An 18,928-nucleotide genomic window follows, 5' to 3' on the forward strand; every position below is an offset into this window, starting at 1 on the left:
TGGCTAAAGCCTATATTGATCTCACAGAGGACCCAGATTCAGTTCCTAGCACTCACACCAGGCAGCTCACAACCACCTATGATGCCAGGTTCAGTGAGCCAATGTCCTTTTCCTGACCTCCTTGGATTGTGCACAGCTATGATACATACAAACCCATCTCAAAAAAAAAAAGTTTTTAGTATGATTAAGAATATTTTCTGGGTTGGAGAGATGGCTTAGTGGTTAAGAGCACTGACTGCTCATTCAGAGGTCCTGAGTTCAATTCCCAGCAACCACATGGTGGCTCACAACCATCTGTAATGGGATCTGATGCCCTCTTCTGGTGGGTCTGAAGACACTGATAGTGTATTCACATGTATAAAATAAATTTAAAAAATCATTTAAAAAAAAAGAATATTTTCTTGAGCAATAATAGCAAATGTTTCTAAATGTAAGAGTATTGCTGAGCCAGGCAGTGGTGGCGCACACCTACAATCCCAGCACTCTGGGAGGCAGAGGCAGGCGGATTTCTGAGTTCGAGGCCAGCCTGGTCTACAGAGTGAGTTCCAGGACAGCCAGGGCTATACAGAGAAACCCTGTCTCAAAAAAAAAAAAATCCAAAAAACAAACAAACAAACAAAAAAGAATACTGCTGGCTCTACCTTAGAACCAGTTTTTGAAGTTAAAGGACAGATGTATTGTTTCTTCTCATTTACTAAGAATCAGTCTGTTTGATGATTCCATGAAGTTATGACTACGTCTGCAAATGAGTCCCTCAGGAATTAGCTATAAAATATGCCTTTCATCACAATTGAGAATGATCTGCATTGGAGTATGACTAGATAAATAGTGATAATAATCCACAGGATTTTTGTTTTTTGTTTTTTTTTAAACATCCCTTTTACACACTACAAAGAAATAATTAATGGTTTAGCTTTTTAAATTCCTTTCATGCTACTGAAAATGGCAATTCCCAGAAGTCCCCCTGTCACAACATTGAATGCAGCCTCTCTCTGTGTTGATAGATTATAATGGGAAACTGAAGACTTTAGCCTCTACAAATACTGGTCTTTAGAACAACGAGCACATTATGGAAGCCAGGGTTGTCACTTTAACATGTCACCATCATGCAGACATGGCGACCTGGTGAGAGCTTTAATGACAAGAGTAGCTTTTCTGAGCACTCTGACAGTCTGTTCGTCTCACTGATTCTCTCCCAGTCTGTCTCACTACCAAGACTTCTGACAGCTTCCCCCATTCAGCATCTAATTTTTCCACCTAGGGATGAAAGAGCAGAAACAGAGCAAGAATGATCCCACCTCATATTGGCTGCAATACCTTTTATATGTCCTTTGAGAATAATCAAAGCTGAGTCCACCTGACGACATCATTTATATCGATATCGTGCCTTTCATTTTTTATTCAGAAAAAAAAATTTTCAAGCAACTTATTTTGATCATGGTTTTTCCCTTCTCCAATTCCTCTCAAGTGTTTCCTCTTCTGATGATGCCCCATTATAACATCAGAAAGCTTGATGACAAATATTTCTCCAAAATAGGGGCTCGTGATGTTGGTGACTTCTCCATCTCCAGTACCTATGTCAAGAAATCTATGCATTTTTGAGGAGAATTAATTTGAAGTGATCTTTTAAGTTAATAGGGCACACACAAACCCTTAGGCACTTCCTAGAAACCCACCCTTAGATAAGAAGGCTAAAGAGATGATACAAAAGAGATATATGTATATATGAATAATTAGCTAGTTAGAATATTTATCATTCTTAATAAAAGTAATTATGAACAAAGAGAAATTTCACATTTCTCTCTGTTCCTCCCCTTTGATGGGTTTCCTTCCGGCTACCTGCAGCTGCTGTTGGCCCAGGCTACCCACCTTTGATATTATTATAAGTTCACTGACGGAATCACCTTTGTCTATATGAGAAGATGCATATCCCATACATCTTGGATAGAGTTTGAAGAGTGTTAAAAGTCTAGCTGCTACAAGAAGCCCTGAATTCCTACAGTTAGCTCCTGAAAACTAAGCAGTGTGTGTGAAATGCTTCCTCCTTGGCTAGCTAGCAGTTTTACCACCTTCCTATCCTTAGTTTGACCTCTCTGCTTACTTCAGCTCTGGCACAGCATTAAACCAACTCCTTTCACCACTTTTCAAAATAAAGTGTTTGCAATTAGCTATAGTTTATGATATCCAGCTCTTTAGCCTTCCATACTGGCTCATATGTGAAGGGAAAGGATATTTCTGAGATTGCTTAAGTACTCATCTGAAAAGTCTATTATAAGCCCTAGTATCTTAGAATGTTTGCTAAAACACTTGAGTAAATTTAACACTCACTCTATGAAGAACCAACATGATGAAAATATGGGTTTCTTTTTCTTTCCCACTTTTAGGACAGAACTGCCTTTTTTTATATTTGATTTATTTACATTTCAAATGCTATCCCCTTTCCTCATTTCCCCCCTAAAACTCCCCCTCCCCTTCCCCCTCCCCCTGAGAATGCATGTGCCCTTGGTGGAGATTCAAAGGCATTCCCAGGTCCTAGAGGAGTGCTCCAGTGCCTTGAGCTAGAAGCTGGGTATAAGAGACCTCAGCCAAAGGTCATATTATCCAAGACCTCTGAGGAAGCCAACTATATGGCTTGCCCTGCCACCACCCTCTAAAATAAGTGACTCTGATGTGATTTTAATCCCTTTTCAGGGCTATGGGGGATCAATTAACTTTGAGAACTCCCCTCCCCTTTTCCATACACCCAGACTTCTTGCCCTACTGCGGGGCTTGGGAGTTCTCACACATTCTATTCTTGGTATATTTGTAACATAGACCTTTGAAACTTTCTCTACTAGATTCCTAGGCACGAATCAGACAAACCACTGATGAGTCAACTCAAATAACGTCTCAACCCTTCTAGACACAAAAAGGAAACCGCCTTTCTTTTTCCTACCGATCACTTGCTGCGACTTCAGTTCTGTTCCTGCCCACTTAGCAACATGGCATGATTTCAGGATCCTTGCCTCCTCACCTCAGAATTCCCAACATCTCACTTACAGAACTGTTTCTCTATGTACAAGTACAGGGGCATGAAATAGAGGCCTGAGACATGGACATGGACAGATAGAAAAATCATTGTCTTCTGAGATCCTGACCTGTTCTCTTCTGACATGCCAAGTTAATAACCGATAAACCAAATTTTATGATAAAGAAAAGATGATACAATCCTTCTAAATCTTTGGAGGAGAGTCAGTGGGAAGTGCTATTGCTGGGTAAATGTCATTTTTAATAGTGAGAAAGGTTGCCATGACATCTGGCCAAGTTTCAGAGAGGGAACTAAGGTATCATCTATGCTGTGCATCACTGATAACCCACCGTCATGCTGACAACTGTAAATGCTTAGTCACAGCATACATAATTCATTCAAGGAAATAACTAGGTGCTTCCTTAATTTCTATCATCCTTTCATTACATCATTGGTTCAAATATATTTTGACATTCAGGTCACAGAACAGGACTGACATTGTGTAGGAGTATTGGAAACTGGACGTGGGAGAACAGAGGAGTTCTGTTGCATTCTCCATATGAACATCCAGAACGTTCGTGCTTTTCACAAATAACACCAAAGAAAGTATTGAGAAACCTGTCTAATTTAATGATACATATTCAGGTACATTGAATATGGCATGTATTTAACTGCCTCTGCTCTTTGGAAATTCAATTATGCAATTGAGAATCTACTACTTTAGGAAGACAGCCTGGATAAAATGGACTACAAGTAAGTCTAGAATTTTCATAAATACTGAAGCCCCTTACTCCTTTTAGTGGCATTCTTTCTAAAAAACTTCCCATTGGTGGTTTAGACCTGAAACGCCAGTCACTTTGTCTCTGGAGAGTTCTATTCCTCAAATGGAGACTTTGTTCTGTATAAATTCCAGTAAATTTTATCTCAGCTCCCATTAGTTTATTCATTGAGACACTGAGGCTTTTCCCCAAGGAAAACATAATGGGTTTGCTAAGTGCAAAGCAACTGCAAAGTAAGGCCCCATTCCTCTATTCCTGTGTCTGCTGCTGTCAATGTATGTGTAAAGCAAGCCTTTGTAGAAGCCTGGAGGAGTGGGCAGCTAAAAACGTGCCTCTAAAAAAAGTTAGGTAAGGAGTAGCCCATAGGCCTTCCTGTTAGCTAGCAGACATCCTGTGCAATTCAATCTAGATAGGATGGTAATAGGAAAAACAATACTTCTCACAATCACTATGCACTATTGAATCCCTATGAACATACATAATTAAGGATGAAGCTATTTTATAGGTTATCATGGGCTCCATGGATACTGATGAACCTTGAGACCACATGGCATCCACCTAAGTTCTGCCTAGGAAAAGGTACCCTTGATTGTAGGGTTTCCTTTACAGGTGAAATGAAAGATCAAGAGTCTCTACAATAATGTTAAAAGTCACCATTTACATGCCTCAATTGTTTATTTTTTTATATTTTTTAATCTTTCAAGTATGCTATAGCCACAGTGGTTTGGAGAAATCCAAACTAACAGATTATCCGACTAACAACTAATCCGGTTAATAGAGTGGCTGGGTTGAAGAAAAGCCCTTTGCAACTGAAACGGCCATGTTTACCATCTTCCTTAGTCATCTTGGAGTTTACTTGCCCAAGAATATGCCATTCCCCTTTCTTCCCATCCTAACATTTCCATCAGTCATCTCATATGAATCTGCCAAGCCAAGCAGAACCCACCCTTCTGTGCTAAATATTAGCTCTTCCCCCACACTATCACTATCCAACCCTTAGAAGTGGTCACAGGGGCTGGGCTTCATCACACTGTATCTGCACGCTCTGGTCCTCCCATACTCATGGTTTTCTTTCTAAGCTTTCCATTTTTCCATCAATCAGCCCTACTGTTCCATCAATCAGTGTTCTACTGTTAAATACAGAGCTCCAGAAACAACTGCCAAGCTCTCATTTGTGCACGTGGTAGACCCTCGCTCCATCCTCTTCCATTCTGCCAAGGGTGTCAAGCTTCTGTTCATCAAGGGTACCCACACTGTGTGTGGGAGAGGGCTATGCTCTGCATGCATGCATGTGTGTACACACTCTCGTGCACACATGACCTACCCTTCAATCAGTGACTACCTAAGTTATCAAACTGACTGTTGGAGTATTCCAGTGCTCATGCCCAAGTAGAACTTATTTCATTAATAATGGCCCACAAAGTATGAGTATAGTTATGCTGGCAACTCACACAAGTCAGAGAAAGGTCAGAAAGGGCTATCTTTCTGGGCATTCTTGGGCAAGCATTAGGTAACAAAGGAAAACATCTTGACCTAAGGGGGAAAAAAAGGCAATCATGTGATATGATTTCTGTGACCTATATATACAATAAGGTTAAATCTATGCAAGAAACTGTCATGAAAGAAAAATTTTTCCCACTTCTGCTATCATACCTCAATAACAAAACTTAGAGTCACTGTACATAAGTGATTAGTAGTTACAATTAAAACACTGTTAAATTTATAGAAATGCTAAATGTAGAAAATGCAGTGTTTCCGGTATGATTCTATCAAAGTTTTAAGCATCTATTGGTTGTCTTTGTGTCCCTCAGCACTGCCCACAGTTAGAAAGAACTGCTGTATCGCAGAGCCAGCAACACCATTGGAGAGATGTCCCGTTAGCAAACAGTACAATTGGTCCAGTATATTCATGAGCACTTTGCAATGTAGAGATAAAAGAAATCAGGGAGAGAGGAAGAGAAAGGGGTATGTGTGGAACTTGAAGCCTCACTTATGTAAGGCCTGCTTTGTTGTAAAAGTTGCTGTAAGCAGATGTTTTAAAGAGTGCACATAGAAACCATGTAAGGCCTAAGTATTCATGGAAAACCAGTCAGCAGCTGGAGACAACACAGTATCAAGAAAGTGGATTAACAGCAGAAAGAATGTGTGCCTGGTCATGCACATAGCAGAATGGGCTAAAGAAAATGCAGAGAAGGAAGGTTGTGAGACTTCTCCTTACTTTCTCCAAACTCTCAGGAAAATGTATCCAAAGCCAACAATGGAGAGGAAACATCAGCAAAAATGTACATAAATCTGTACCTTTCAGGGTACAGAGGAGGAGATGAGTGTAGGCCTAGAATGGTAGCAAACACCTAAGATCTTGGTGCTCTGGAGGCTGGGGAGAATTAGCATGAATTCTAGGATAGCCTGAGCTACAGGGTATGGTCCTGCCTCAGCATGGGGAGTGGAGACTGAATGGAGCAGGGAAGGCAAAAAAGGTGATGTGGCTTTATTTAGTGTCACAGGCCTATAGCCAGGGCCAGCTTTCCCCCAGCCACACCCAAGACTGTTGTTACCCCAGAGGCAACACTAATACTCTTCCTGGCGGATATCCCACATTCTTAATCAGGTCCATTAAAATTGCTTATAAATTCTGGTTTTATTAAAACATATTTTATACATAAAACATCTCCTTTCTGTTCTTTTTATTTTCATTCAAAAACATTTTTTAATTTTTCTTTTTAATGACTATATTATGTTTAATAACCTAAGCTGTGCCCTGGGCTTCTGATATTAGACACTGAAAAGAAGACACAAACATGTCCTATTATGTTGTATGACTGTTCCCCAAACCAAATGTAAGGGTTGCTTTCCTGGTGCTGATACTATAAAACAATTGCAACTGTGTACTATCCCCAAATGTGTAATATGTTGAATTTTGGGTGGGTTTTGCATTCGTTGGTCTTGACAAGAGGTTTGGGAGGGGCTGCTTGCTTGTTTTTTCTTAGGGTCCCGCTGCTATTTCCTTCTGTCAGTAACTATGAACATCATTTGAAGATTCCTGCATGTGGTAGTTGTGACCTTCCTGTACAAGCTCACATTTTGTGATTGACTTAGAGAAATATTTTTTGCCTCAAAATAATATCCATGGGACTTGAGATTCAGTAGTTAAAAGTACTTGCTATTCTTACAGAAGACCCAGGTTCAGCTCCCAGGAACCACACGGTGGATTTCACCTTTTCTTAACTCCAGTTCTAGGTAATCTGGTGCCTTCTTCTAGCTCCTGCAGGCACCAGACACACAGAGTGCACAGACATACATATGAGATAAACACTTAAACACATAAATTTAAAATAATAAGTAGATAGTTTTCAATTACAATAAGAATGATTTCCAAACTCCTGGGGCTAGGTATGTAGCATACATAAGGCTCAATTCACAGCACTTTGTAAAAACTGGGTGTGGCACACACCTGAAATTCCACCAAGAAGGTTAAGGCAGGAAGGTCAGAATTTCAAGGCCATCCTCATTTACACAGGGAGTCTAGACTAGCCTGGACTGGAAACCTTGTATCAAAATATGATTTCCCATTCTTTTATAAAATATGCTCCCTTTTTTAGTCTTCAGGTATCAATGGTTTTCATTAAGCTTTCATCTATTTTTCCAAATAGTTGCATAAACTAAAAATATCAAAATCATGAGGGTGTACCCAAATAGTCTTTACAATCTCAGTATCTGCATGATTTCTCATGAGACAATAAAGACCGTAATGCTACTAGCCTGGCACCTCGCCAGAGAGCAACTTCATAGCTCTTATGCTGTCCTTTTGGGGGGATGGGTTGGGTTGTGTTTGGTTGGTTTGGTTTGGTTTGGTTTGGTTTGGTTTGGTTTGGTTTGGTTTGGTTTGGTTTGAATTGGTTTGAAGTTTGGTTTTGCTTTTTTTTTTTTTTTTTACTTCACTGACATATGTAACATGTATGTTTCTCGTCTTTTTTATCCTTCCTTTTGTTGTTTATTTTAAGCAACTCAAAATCCTCAGAAAGGGAAGGAAGAGGCTTTGTTAATGTAGACTGACCAACAGTATTAGGCTGGAGTCCAAGCTCCCTAGAATCAGTGCTCTTGCACAGCACTGACTGGGGCGGAGGCACAGAAGAAGCATTAGCTATGACACTAATACTACAAGAGTCCTATGGCTGTTTTTAAGCAAAAGAGGGAACAGATCAGTTGGGGTATCCAATGGTCAAGGGATATAAGAAACCACTGATCCCCTTCCATTTTGCCAGGCTACTGGTTTGACTCAGGCTGACTCCACTACCATAGAAACACTGAGCTAATCTAGGTAGTCTCAGGCCCCTCCCCTACGAGTCCTTAGCAACAGTCAATAAATAGCATATCCCTTGACAGCTAGCCTTGATCTACAAACACAGCCTATCTCAGACTACATTAAGAGGAAAACTAGTCCTCAGCACAAACAAGAGGGAGAATGTTGTTCCAGTTGCTGCTAGCAACCATCAGAGAGGGAAGTTCACAAGGTGAGTACAGAACTCTGAGTCCCAGACAGAGCTCCAGTTTCATTAGGAGCAGCTTCCCCTGGGTGTACTGTTAACCTCCTGCTTGTGGAAACCAGTTCTACATGATTATCCTCACTCCAGATGGGAGAACCCTTTATAGATTCCGAAACAGTGGAAACTGGAATTGCCTGGAGGGTTTCAAGGATCAGTGGTACTACGTGCTTCTCGGGAATACTGATTCTAGTGTGTGCTTGAATGTGCCAATCAATGTGTACATGCCTTCCTTCCCAAAGAGCCTTTCCTAAAATCCACTGACTGAGACCTCAGAAGTTCTGTGAGACTCCTCGAAATGCCCTGGAATACACCTGAACAGTACACTGTGTTCTTTTGGTGTATTTGAATTATTTTGGCTAATGACTTATGTTTTTTAGTAGTTTCTTCACCCCAGAAACTACTTATGTTTTTTAGTAGTTTCTTCACCCCAGTTATGAAGGGAGGACTTAAACTCCATGACATTTAAACTGCTCTTCACTGATTGGCTTGACCTTCTGCTGGATTGTCTCCTCTGTAACTGGTTTTAAAAGATGGCAACTAGAAGTGTTCCCTTAACACAAACTGGTTATCTCTGTAAGCCACATCAGGAGCCTCAGTTTAGTGAGAAGTTCACATGAGTATGAGTGTGGCTAACTTCCATACTTCCTTTCTTGTTCTTGTTTTTTTTTTTAAGGAGATACATTTTTTAAATATTTGTTAATTTTTATTTTATGTGTGTGGACAGTTTGTGTGGACATATGTATATGTACCATGTAAGGCTGTTGCCATTGAAGGACAAAAGAAGGCAGGGAGAGTGTGGGACTGGAGTTAGAGGCAGTCACAAGCAACCATGTGTGTGCTAGAACCTGAGTCTCCTCTAAGAACAGCAAATGCTCTTAACTGCTGAACCATGAGATATAATTTTCTTAAAAACTTAAAATGTACTCTACTAATTGTATATTTTAATAAATTTTGGCAAATATGCACTTGTGGCTCCCCCACCCTGCAAATACTCATATGTGACTCTAGCAGTCAATCCTTTATCCTTGCCACTGGCCCAGGTACCCAGTGTTCTTGGCTACTGTTTAAACTGAGAGAGTTCCTCGGGACTGGAACAGTACACTGTGTTCTTTTGGCGTATTTGAATTATTTTGGCTGATGACTTATGTTTTTTAGTAGCTTCTTCAAGCTTAATAATGGCCTGTTTTCCATTTTATGAGTGCATCAAAATTTGCCTCTTTCATTACCAGTTGAAGGGAACATGAAATAAGCCCAATGTTACTGAGATCATTAAAAAAAAAATCCCTGAGAGCTCTGGGACTGCTGGGTGGCTCATATCATTGTTCCTCCTATGGCGCTGCAAACCCCTTCAGCTCCTTGGGTCCTTTCTCTAGCTCCCTCATTGGGGACCATGTCCTTGCTCAGTTCAATGGTTGGCTGAGAGTGTCCCCCTCTGTATTTGTCATACACTATCAGGGCCTCCCAGGTGAAAACCATCAATCCAAGAGTACATATGGAGTTACCCATGGCTCCAGACACATAGGCAACAGAGGATGGCCTTGCTAGACACCAAAAGAAGGACAGGTCCTTGGTCCTGTAAAGACTTGATGTGAAATGTAGAGGAATCCCAGGACAGGAAAGCGGGGGAGGGTTGATTGGGGAAGGGGAGATGGCTTATGGGATTTTTGGAGAATAGGGGAACCAGGAAAGGAGACAACATTTGGAATGTAAACAAAGAATATATCTAATAAAAAAATAAATAAAGATACACACACAAAAAAAATGCAGTAAAAGAAACCCCTATGGGCATTCATGTAGAAATCTTTCTGTGAACACTTTCCAAAACAAAGTAGCTCCCTGTGTACCCACCAGCAACAAATGACATACCTTTCTCCTAGTTGGTAGAGTGAGTGAAAGGCAGGAGGCAAAGCGACATGGGGCAGAAGGCACTGTCACCCGTGGGCCTCAGAACCCTCCTGAATGATCAACTGGGGGAAAAAAATGACATGATTTTTTTCTAAACTCAGAAATTTCTAAAATTTCATAACATCTACATAGAAAAGGCGTTGTGAAAAATAACACAGAAAAAAAGACAAGTCCAATTTATTAAAAAAAAAGAAAAAAGAAAAAGAAAAGAGATGAACGTGAAGAGGGTGCAGATGCAGGGCTGCTGTCCCCACAACGACCGACTTCTGCACCTGCATCCTCTGGGCGTGCCACTCCCCTCCCTGCCCTTTCTGCTTGCTCGCCCCCTCTACAGAATGCCAGGCTTCCTGTTCGAGCACCATCTAAGTCCACTCATGCCCCCGGCACACTCTCAGCCAGATTACTCCCTTCTGAACCCTGAGGTCCAGAAATCCTAGGGCTGTCAAGTAAAGGCAGGAAGGTTTTGCCATTGTGGTTTTTAGAAACACTCCACTTCCTCACTGAGACTATATATCTGGGTACCACAGTGCTTTTTCATTCCCTGTGTTGATTATAGTGTCTCTTGACAGGATGAATGCTGACTGGGGAGGGATTGTTTGGCAGTTCCATATGTGTGTGTGTGTGTGTGTGTGTGTGTGTGTGTGTGTGTGTGTGTGTGTATGTGTGTGTATGTATATATACATATATATATATACACACATACATACATATATATGCATATACACATACACACATACACATATACATATATATACATATGTATATATGGAATATATATTTATTACCTCTTTGCTATTCTCTTTTCTTTTTTTTTTTTTTTTTTTTTTTTTTTTTTTTTTTTTTTTTTTTAAAGATTTATTTATTATTATATTTAAGTACACTGTCACTGTCTTCAGACACTCCAGAAGAGGGCGTTACGGATGGTTGTGAGCCACCATGTGGTTGCTGGGATTTGAACTCAGGACCTTCAGAAGAGCAGTCAGTGCTTTTACCTGCTGAGCCACCTCTCCAGCCCGCTATTCTCTTTTCTTATTTCTGAAACTGCTTTGTCATTTGGGGATTACAGTTGTCAACCGTACCAAAATAGAAATGTTGTAAACCAGAGGGCTTCTGCTTATTTCACTATCCACACATGGCACATGTGCACTTGAGTATGTATATATTCACCATGAAATCAATTTTTCTCTTACAGATACCGCTATTAAAATATACACTTCTGAGATTAAAAACATAGACAAAACCCCAAGAATGGAAACAATTGAAAGTACTTCAACAATGCATAAAGTGTCAACCATGAAACGAATATTTGATTTGTCAAAACTTCGAACCAAAAGATCAGCACTCTCCCCAGCTGTTAACATCTGTCCACAGGAATCCTTGAGACAGATATTAGCAAGTCTTCAAGAATATTATAGACTGAGAGGTAAGGACAGCAATGGGAGCTGAGCCTTCTGCTCTCTTTATCCTCTCTAACCTACACACCCACAGATGACCTCAGCCCTAAATATTCATAGTCTCTCATTGCTCCATGAGAGCTGTAGACATCAGCCATTCCACTAACCCAATGGATTCATGGGCCACAAGCATATAGAATGATGGTGTTCCTGAGCTCTCGTGATTTAAAACAATTTGTTATGCTATGTGGAATCATTAGGACCCAGGAAACTCATCAAAAAAAAAAAAAGGTTTTACTTGGTTTGTTTTTTCCAAAGTCCAGTATTAAATTTTAATATTGTTCTTCTGAAGTAAAAAGCCTAGGATAGTTGCAACATCAGGAAGCTGAGCAAGCTGATGTATGACTTAGGATTTCTTTTCTTTTCTCTTTTTCAAAAGCAACATTACAACCTAGATCCTTTCTCCTTCAATAATAAGTTTCCTTATTGCTGATCCAGAATAAATAAATACAATGTTTGGAAGTTTGGAAACCTAGTGGCAGCTTGAAGTACAGACACAAATTACAAATGGCTCCTGTGGTATGCAGGGGGCTACTGCACCTTTGGGCTGAGGCACATCACAATTTTTGCCAAGACAGTATTGCAGAACGTCTTGCATTCCTGGAAATCATTAAGGAATTACATCAACCACAACTGCCAGCAGATGTCCCTGCTCATTTCATTTACTCAACGTGGACGAAGAATCCACATGACTTTAAAAGAAAAATTTTTTACAAGAAAAAAAAAAAAACTTCATTTGTGGTATTCCGTCCTCTAAATTGTTCCAAAGGATGATGAGCATCTTGTCTCTCTGGGCTGAATTCATCTTCCATTGGCGTTTTCCCACCTTTGTGACACCAGATGTTGTTAGTGTCCACGCCAAAGTATGTATCCTCCTGCTCTGTTGAAAGCTGGTTTACAGGAACAAATGGTTCAGTGCCAGCCTGTGATGGGGAGTGTGCCTTGTTATAATTGAGAACACATTTGTGATTCTGACATCCAGAGATCCTCTTGGATACATATACCTTCCCATAGGGGTTGCTGGGGTTGTAATCATCTTAAGAGTTCTCACTGAGTTCTTAGATGTCTAATTGTATGTGAAAGTAAAGATCTCCGTGCTTCCTTACTGAAGTCTTAGCCGCAGGTAAACGGAAATTACTGTATCACACTCAAGAAGAAAACCCTAATCGTAGAAACGGAGTACCCTGTGTGAACAATCAGAGGTCCTAGTGCATTCTCCACAGAAATTTTTCAGTAAAATACTTGCTGAGGGATATGGGAAGCAAGAATCCCATTCCTCAGAAATGCAAGGAAAAGAGTAAAATGTGTGAATTATTTATGCTGAGTGTGCCTATACATTGATCAGATAACAATACCAGAAAGTTCTATAAAGTTTGCTTGTGCACACACACACACACACATTACTGCTTACTTTTTAATGTAAAATCTTATTCTTTACAACACTGACATATATAATTCGGAATACACTATCACATGACCAAATTTTGAGCCCTGAATTTTACTTCAAAGCTCTTTATTGTGGATCAGACTTGCCTCATTCATTCATGTTTCCCTAAACAGAACAAAATACTGTTTTTCTCTCCACAGCAAATGACAGTCCATTATCTTTATGGTTACTTCTGAGTGATGTAAAATTTTACTATTCATCAGTGTGTTTCCTAAGTCTAAAAAAATCGGTTCGCAAAGAAACAAGAAACAAGAGCTAGCCACAAAGCTGGGATCCTTTGATGGACTGACCCACTTTCTGGTCTCATCACCGCCTTTACAAAATGATCTGCTGACATCCTCCAACAGACTCAGGGTAGAAAGCTCCCCATTAGGACATCAAATAGAAACAGCGAACTATTTCTTCTTTCCTCAACCCCCAAGCTTAAAGCACCACAAATGAAATGTATGAAGCCTGTGTAGAATCATTACAATGCTGTCCCGGAAGCACAAATGTAAGCAACGAGAGTTGGTTTTTCAGTCTCCAGTGGCACTCCCTCAAAGATACCCAGCTTCCCATATCCCACCATGCTGTACCCCAAGGCTCTCCGTCCTTTTGCTCTTTCTCAATCCAAATATCAAGCCACCTTTCGGGCTTTTGAAATAGCTCAGCAGGCAAAAAGGACTTGTCACTAACCCTGAGAATGTGATTTGAGTCCCCAGAATCCACAAGGTAGGAGAGAACAGATCTGACAGCTAGCAATTGTCCTCTGACTTCCAATCATACACACACACACACACACACACACACACACACACACACACACACTTACTTCTCAAAAATATGTAAAGAAAATCTACTGGTTCTTGTTTTGATTGCTTGCTTTTCTTGTCGCTGTGATGAAATACCTGCCGATTTAAGGGAGGAAAAGGTGATTCACTCTTGGAAGGTACAGTCCATTGCTGCAGGGAATACACTGAAGCAGGGGCAGGAGGTATCTATCCTGTTGCTCTCCTGTTCAGGAAGCAGAGAAAACAGCACACTCCGCTCCCGTTCTCCTTTACCCAGCCTGGGACGCTAGTCAATGAAATGGTGCTGTCCTCATTTAAGGAAAGTCTTCTGCCCCAGTCAAGTTTAGAAAACCTCGCAGACAAACCTACAGGTAGGCTTCCTGTCAAGCTGATAATCATGATTAAGCATCACAAGTTTCATCCTCAATATGATGATCCTTTTAAACTACAATACCTCTGGCAGATAAATCTTTAAGCAACCTCCTTGTGCTTCAAGTGTAAATTATTCTCTTCTCGGTGTCTTTACATAAAACAGATATTGATGCCTATGAGGGAAAGTCCAACAGGGGGAGCGGGAGGAAAAGGAAGATTCAGACTCCGTAAACAAAATTCAGCCTCAGTTCCCTGGGCAGGGCACCAGCTGAAGATATCTGTCTTGATATGTCCTCAGGTTACAAGCAGTGAGAAAAATGAGCATGCGTGCATACGTGCACATGCACACACACACACACACACACACAGAGAGAGAGAGAGAGAGAGAGAGAGAGAGAGAGAGAGAGAGAAGCATATGTATGTATACATATATATATAATGCACATAAGCATACTACTGTAATGCACACATTTCTAATGTCACACAGGCACACACACACACACACACACACGTCTAAGAACCTTACAAATGTGAATTTATGCTTAACTTAAGATAGCTAATAAGGCTGGGCGGTGGTGGCACACGCCTTTGACCCCAGAACTTGGGAGGCAGAGGCAGATAGATTTCTGAGTTCGGAGGCCAGCCTGGTCTACAGAGTGAGTTCCAGGACAGCCATGGCTATACAGAGAAACCCTGTCTCAAAAAAACAAAAGACAAAAAACAAAAAACAAACAAACAAAAAAGATAGCTAATAAGATAAACTCTGAATAAAATTAGTCTAAGCATTAAAACTGACTGAAATAAAATGAAAACTACCCGTGTCCTAAAGCAACATGCCCAAGGTTTCGCCTCCCTAGTAACAAGAAGGGAATATTGAATCATAGCCTCCCTGACATTTATGGATATTTTCCATGGAAGATATCAACGCTAAGCCTCAAAGGCAGTGACAGTTTCTTTTATGTGTTGTTGTCTCTCTGGCAGTTGGGAAGGGATTGAACTAAACTAGAAGGTACACTCATGGGGAAGGCAAAGGTGAAAAACACACTCCCAAAGACAGATGGAGCATGTGGTCTAGGAGGACAGCAAGGGCAGTGGGGATGCTCACCCTGGACCCACAACTATTAGGGTTTGGACAAGTCTGCAAATGTCCAAGTGTGTTTCCTGAGTGCTGGGGAGACAAGGGTCATGTGCTCCATGCTGCTGCTGTCAGGATGGGCACTGCCATCTTTGCGGTAGCCGAGAGGTCACACTGGAAAGCACGGTTTCTATCTGGGGCTCTACACTGCTTGCCTGTGTTTTCACTCAAGGTGAGAGACAAGACCTTTGAGCAGTAGGACTGCTGTCCCCATCGCCTCTGTGAGTCACCGTGGAAAGTTCAGCTGCCCTGATGATTCCAGGCAGGTGCTGCTGGCAAATGGGGTGGGCTTGTGTTGATATGAAATTCCCTTAGCCTCTAAAACAGAAAGCACAGAGAAAAGAAGCCATGGCGTGGATAGGGAGGTGGGACACAAGACACACGAGTAAGAAAGATTTCACACTGGTTTTCCCTCACCTTGTTCCTCCCACAGCCAGTTTTCATTAGAAAGTCAGAGGACATCAATCTCTCCCCCCCAAAAGTTCCAATTCCTTCTCAGACTATGGAAATAAAACATAGCCAGGAGGTGGTGGCACATGCCTTTAATCCCAGCACATGCCTTTAATCCCAGCACTTGGGAGATAGAGGCAGGTGGATTTCTGAGTTCGAGGCCCACCTGGTCTACAGAGTGAGTTCCAGGACAGCCAGGGCTACACAGAGAAACCCTGTCTTGAAAAATAAAATAAAATAAAAAAAGCAAAAAACAAAAAAAGAAATAAAACATAAATAAATAAATAAATAACCACATAATCATTATTGACAATGGAATCTTCTAATATATCTGATTAACCTCCTTTACTAACTTTTTTTTCAGTTGACATCTAAAGTTTTCCATCATGAGCTTAAATGATAAGAATGTTGCTTTCAGTGAGCTATAAATATTACTATTTAAAATAAAACAAGACAGATCATTCTTGTGGTCCAGTTGATTCTCCTGTGCCCTATGACTATTGAGCCATCAAGTTCTTTTAAGGAATAGATTAACAAGCTGTCCTTCAGGACAGGCGGTGCTGGGGATGTGGTTCTGTAGTTGAGCATTTCTCTGATTGTGACCATCAATCGCCACCACTATAGGGGGGAATGAAAGCTGAAAAAGTAACATTGAGTTTTCATTTAAAAAAAATCTGAACTGTGGAGTAGGGTCAAGTAGTAGAGTCTGTGAAGCATGGCCAACATCTTCAGTTCAAGAAGAAGAAAATGTCACATCTCCTTCCTTTGCTTGTTCCCATGAGTCTCGTTTTTATGTAATTTAAGTTTATGCTTTGGCAAGGTACCTCCCCCAGCCCAGTTACACGTTTCCACATGAATATAAGGACCATCCATCCATACCTCATTCCCCGTTGTCTTTCTCTTAGCACATACTAGGTACTGGAACATTTTTGATGATTAAATTTCCATGGGGTGGGAGGGGAGAAATGTTCCGACCTCAGTTATTCAATCAGGATCAGATAACGCCACACACAGAGAGATATGCCCACAGGTCAACCTATAGACAGACAATCCCTTCTTGTTGTTCTCTGGTTCTGCATTGTGTCAGTTTACAGTTAAGGCTGGCTAGCACATTTGTAAGTTAGTGTGTGAACATAAGCTTGAAAACATTTTCTGTATTATGACACTGTGCACATTGGGGAACGGGATCCATTTTGCACACCTAACTGCTTTGTATTACAGTATGTCAAGAAGTAGTGTGGGAAGCATTTCGTATCTTTCTGGACCGCATTCCTGATACAGAAGAATATCAAGACTGGGTCAGCCTCTGCCAGAAAGAGACCTTCTGCCTCTTTGACATTGGGAAAAACTTCAGCAACTCCCAGGAGCACCTCGATCTTCTTCAGCAGGTAAGCCTATGGCATGCCCTAGGAGCAGTGGGGCCCCAGCCGCTGCCCCTTTGAAATGGTTACTAAGGCATAAGAGTTACTTGACAAAATAGTTAGAGATAGCTGATAAGACAGACAGGAATTTTATTTCTGCAAAATAATATTGCACAGGCAGGTTGAAGTATAGTTGAAGGCAGAAAAGAATGAAAAAAGACTTCAGCTCTTCAGTTGACATTATCTCTGGGTAAAATTACTTTTTATCTTCCTTTTTTTCAGAGAATAAAACAGAGAAGCTTTCCTGGGAGGTAAGTACCCAAAATAGAATTCTAGATTCTCTTGATTTTCAAAAGATCATATAATGGAGTGCAAGTAAGCTTTTGTACCTTGACTATTTGTCAGCTACCAAGATCTGTTTAGGTTATTCTGATAGACAATGTATGCATATATTGCCCTGAAGATAAATGAGTGCAGTGACTGAAAGGGGACCTGACAGACAAAGATCGATGTGTGTAAGAAAATGGAATTCCCCACTCTGATAAGTATCTAATGTGTACTTTCACTTAAAGGATCCAGAGCAATTAAAAGTTTAATTTTTAGGACTTAAGGCAAGCTATTAGTTACATCAGGAAAATACTTAACATGGTCAGAGACTAACCTGAATTTTGAGTTCTCATTTGGTATTCTGTAAAGGGTTATTATTTCTCAAACTAAATTACCGGAGCACTGAGCTATATCCTCAACAAGAACTGAATATCAAATAAGAAAATTGAGTTACAGGGGGAAAGTGTGGAAGAGAGAAAGAGGGCATTAGCTAAAATGATTAAAGAAGGGAGATGCTGTTACCAAACTCAAAATTCACAAAGCACACTCAGCTAATGACATGTTGATTCACACCACACACACACACACACACACACACACACACATTTAGACATAGGAGATCCAGGAAATACTTCAAAATACATTTCACATTGGTTGCTTTGTTTCTAGTCTCTGCCCCCAACCTGTTCCATAGCTCGTTAAGGTTACTCTGTAGGGAGAAAAATCTAAAATCTCATCTCCCCCAGCAGATACCCTGGCCTTTACTTTTTTTCTTTCTTAAGTTTACTACTTCTAGATTAATAAATCTGGAATATTCCTTTTATATGTTAGTCCTATTTGATGCCGATCAAAATATTCCCTAATTGTTTCCTATTGCCTTCAGAATATCTGACTTGCTCTCTATTCAACCCAAGACTGTGTATAGGAAGCTACAAGTTAAGGGCTGCATCTGTGGCATCTCTTGGCCTCTGGCTTTTGGGTAGGACCAGCCACTGAAGAGAGAAGAATGGGATCATTGAATCCCACCACCTCTCTGTCTCTGTCTGTCTCTCTCTCTCTCTGTGTCTGTCTGTCTGTCTCTCTCTCTGTGTCTGTCTGTCTCTGTCTCTCTCTGTCTCTGTCTCTCTCTCTGTCTCTGTCTCTGTCTCTGTCTCTCTGTCTCTGTCTCTCTCTGTCTCTCTCTGTCTCTCTCTGTCTCTCTCTCTCTCTCTCTCTCTCTCTCTCTCTCACACACACACACACACACACACAGACACACACACACACACACACACACACACCATCACCTTCCTGTTCAGCTCTGGCCTGTCCAGCAGCTCCTTCTGCAGTTTTATATTCTGGTTTCTGTACACACCACTGTTAGAAACCTCATGGTAG

General features: G+C 40.8%; 1 protein-coding gene across 1 annotated transcript in view; it reads left to right on the plus strand.

Moving 5' to 3' along the window:
* The window catches only part of Impg1 (interphotoreceptor matrix proteoglycan 1), a 141,637-nt gene that overhangs the window by 12,418 nt on the left and 110,291 nt on the right, over positions 1–18,928 (plus strand). Inside the window, exons 2-4 of the mRNA XM_052189312.1 lie at positions 11,428–11,658; positions 17,085–17,251; positions 17,507–17,535. Coding sequence (XP_052045272.1) covers positions 11,428–11,658; positions 17,085–17,251; positions 17,507–17,535 — 427 coding nt within the window. The remainder of the gene's footprint in view (positions 1–11,427; positions 11,659–17,084; positions 17,252–17,506; positions 17,536–18,928) is intronic.

The sequence above is a fragment of the Apodemus sylvaticus genome, chromosome 7, assembly GCF_947179515.1.
Source record: "Apodemus sylvaticus chromosome 7, mApoSyl1.1, whole genome shotgun sequence".
NCBI lineage: Eukaryota > Metazoa > Chordata > Mammalia > Rodentia > Muridae > Apodemus > Apodemus sylvaticus.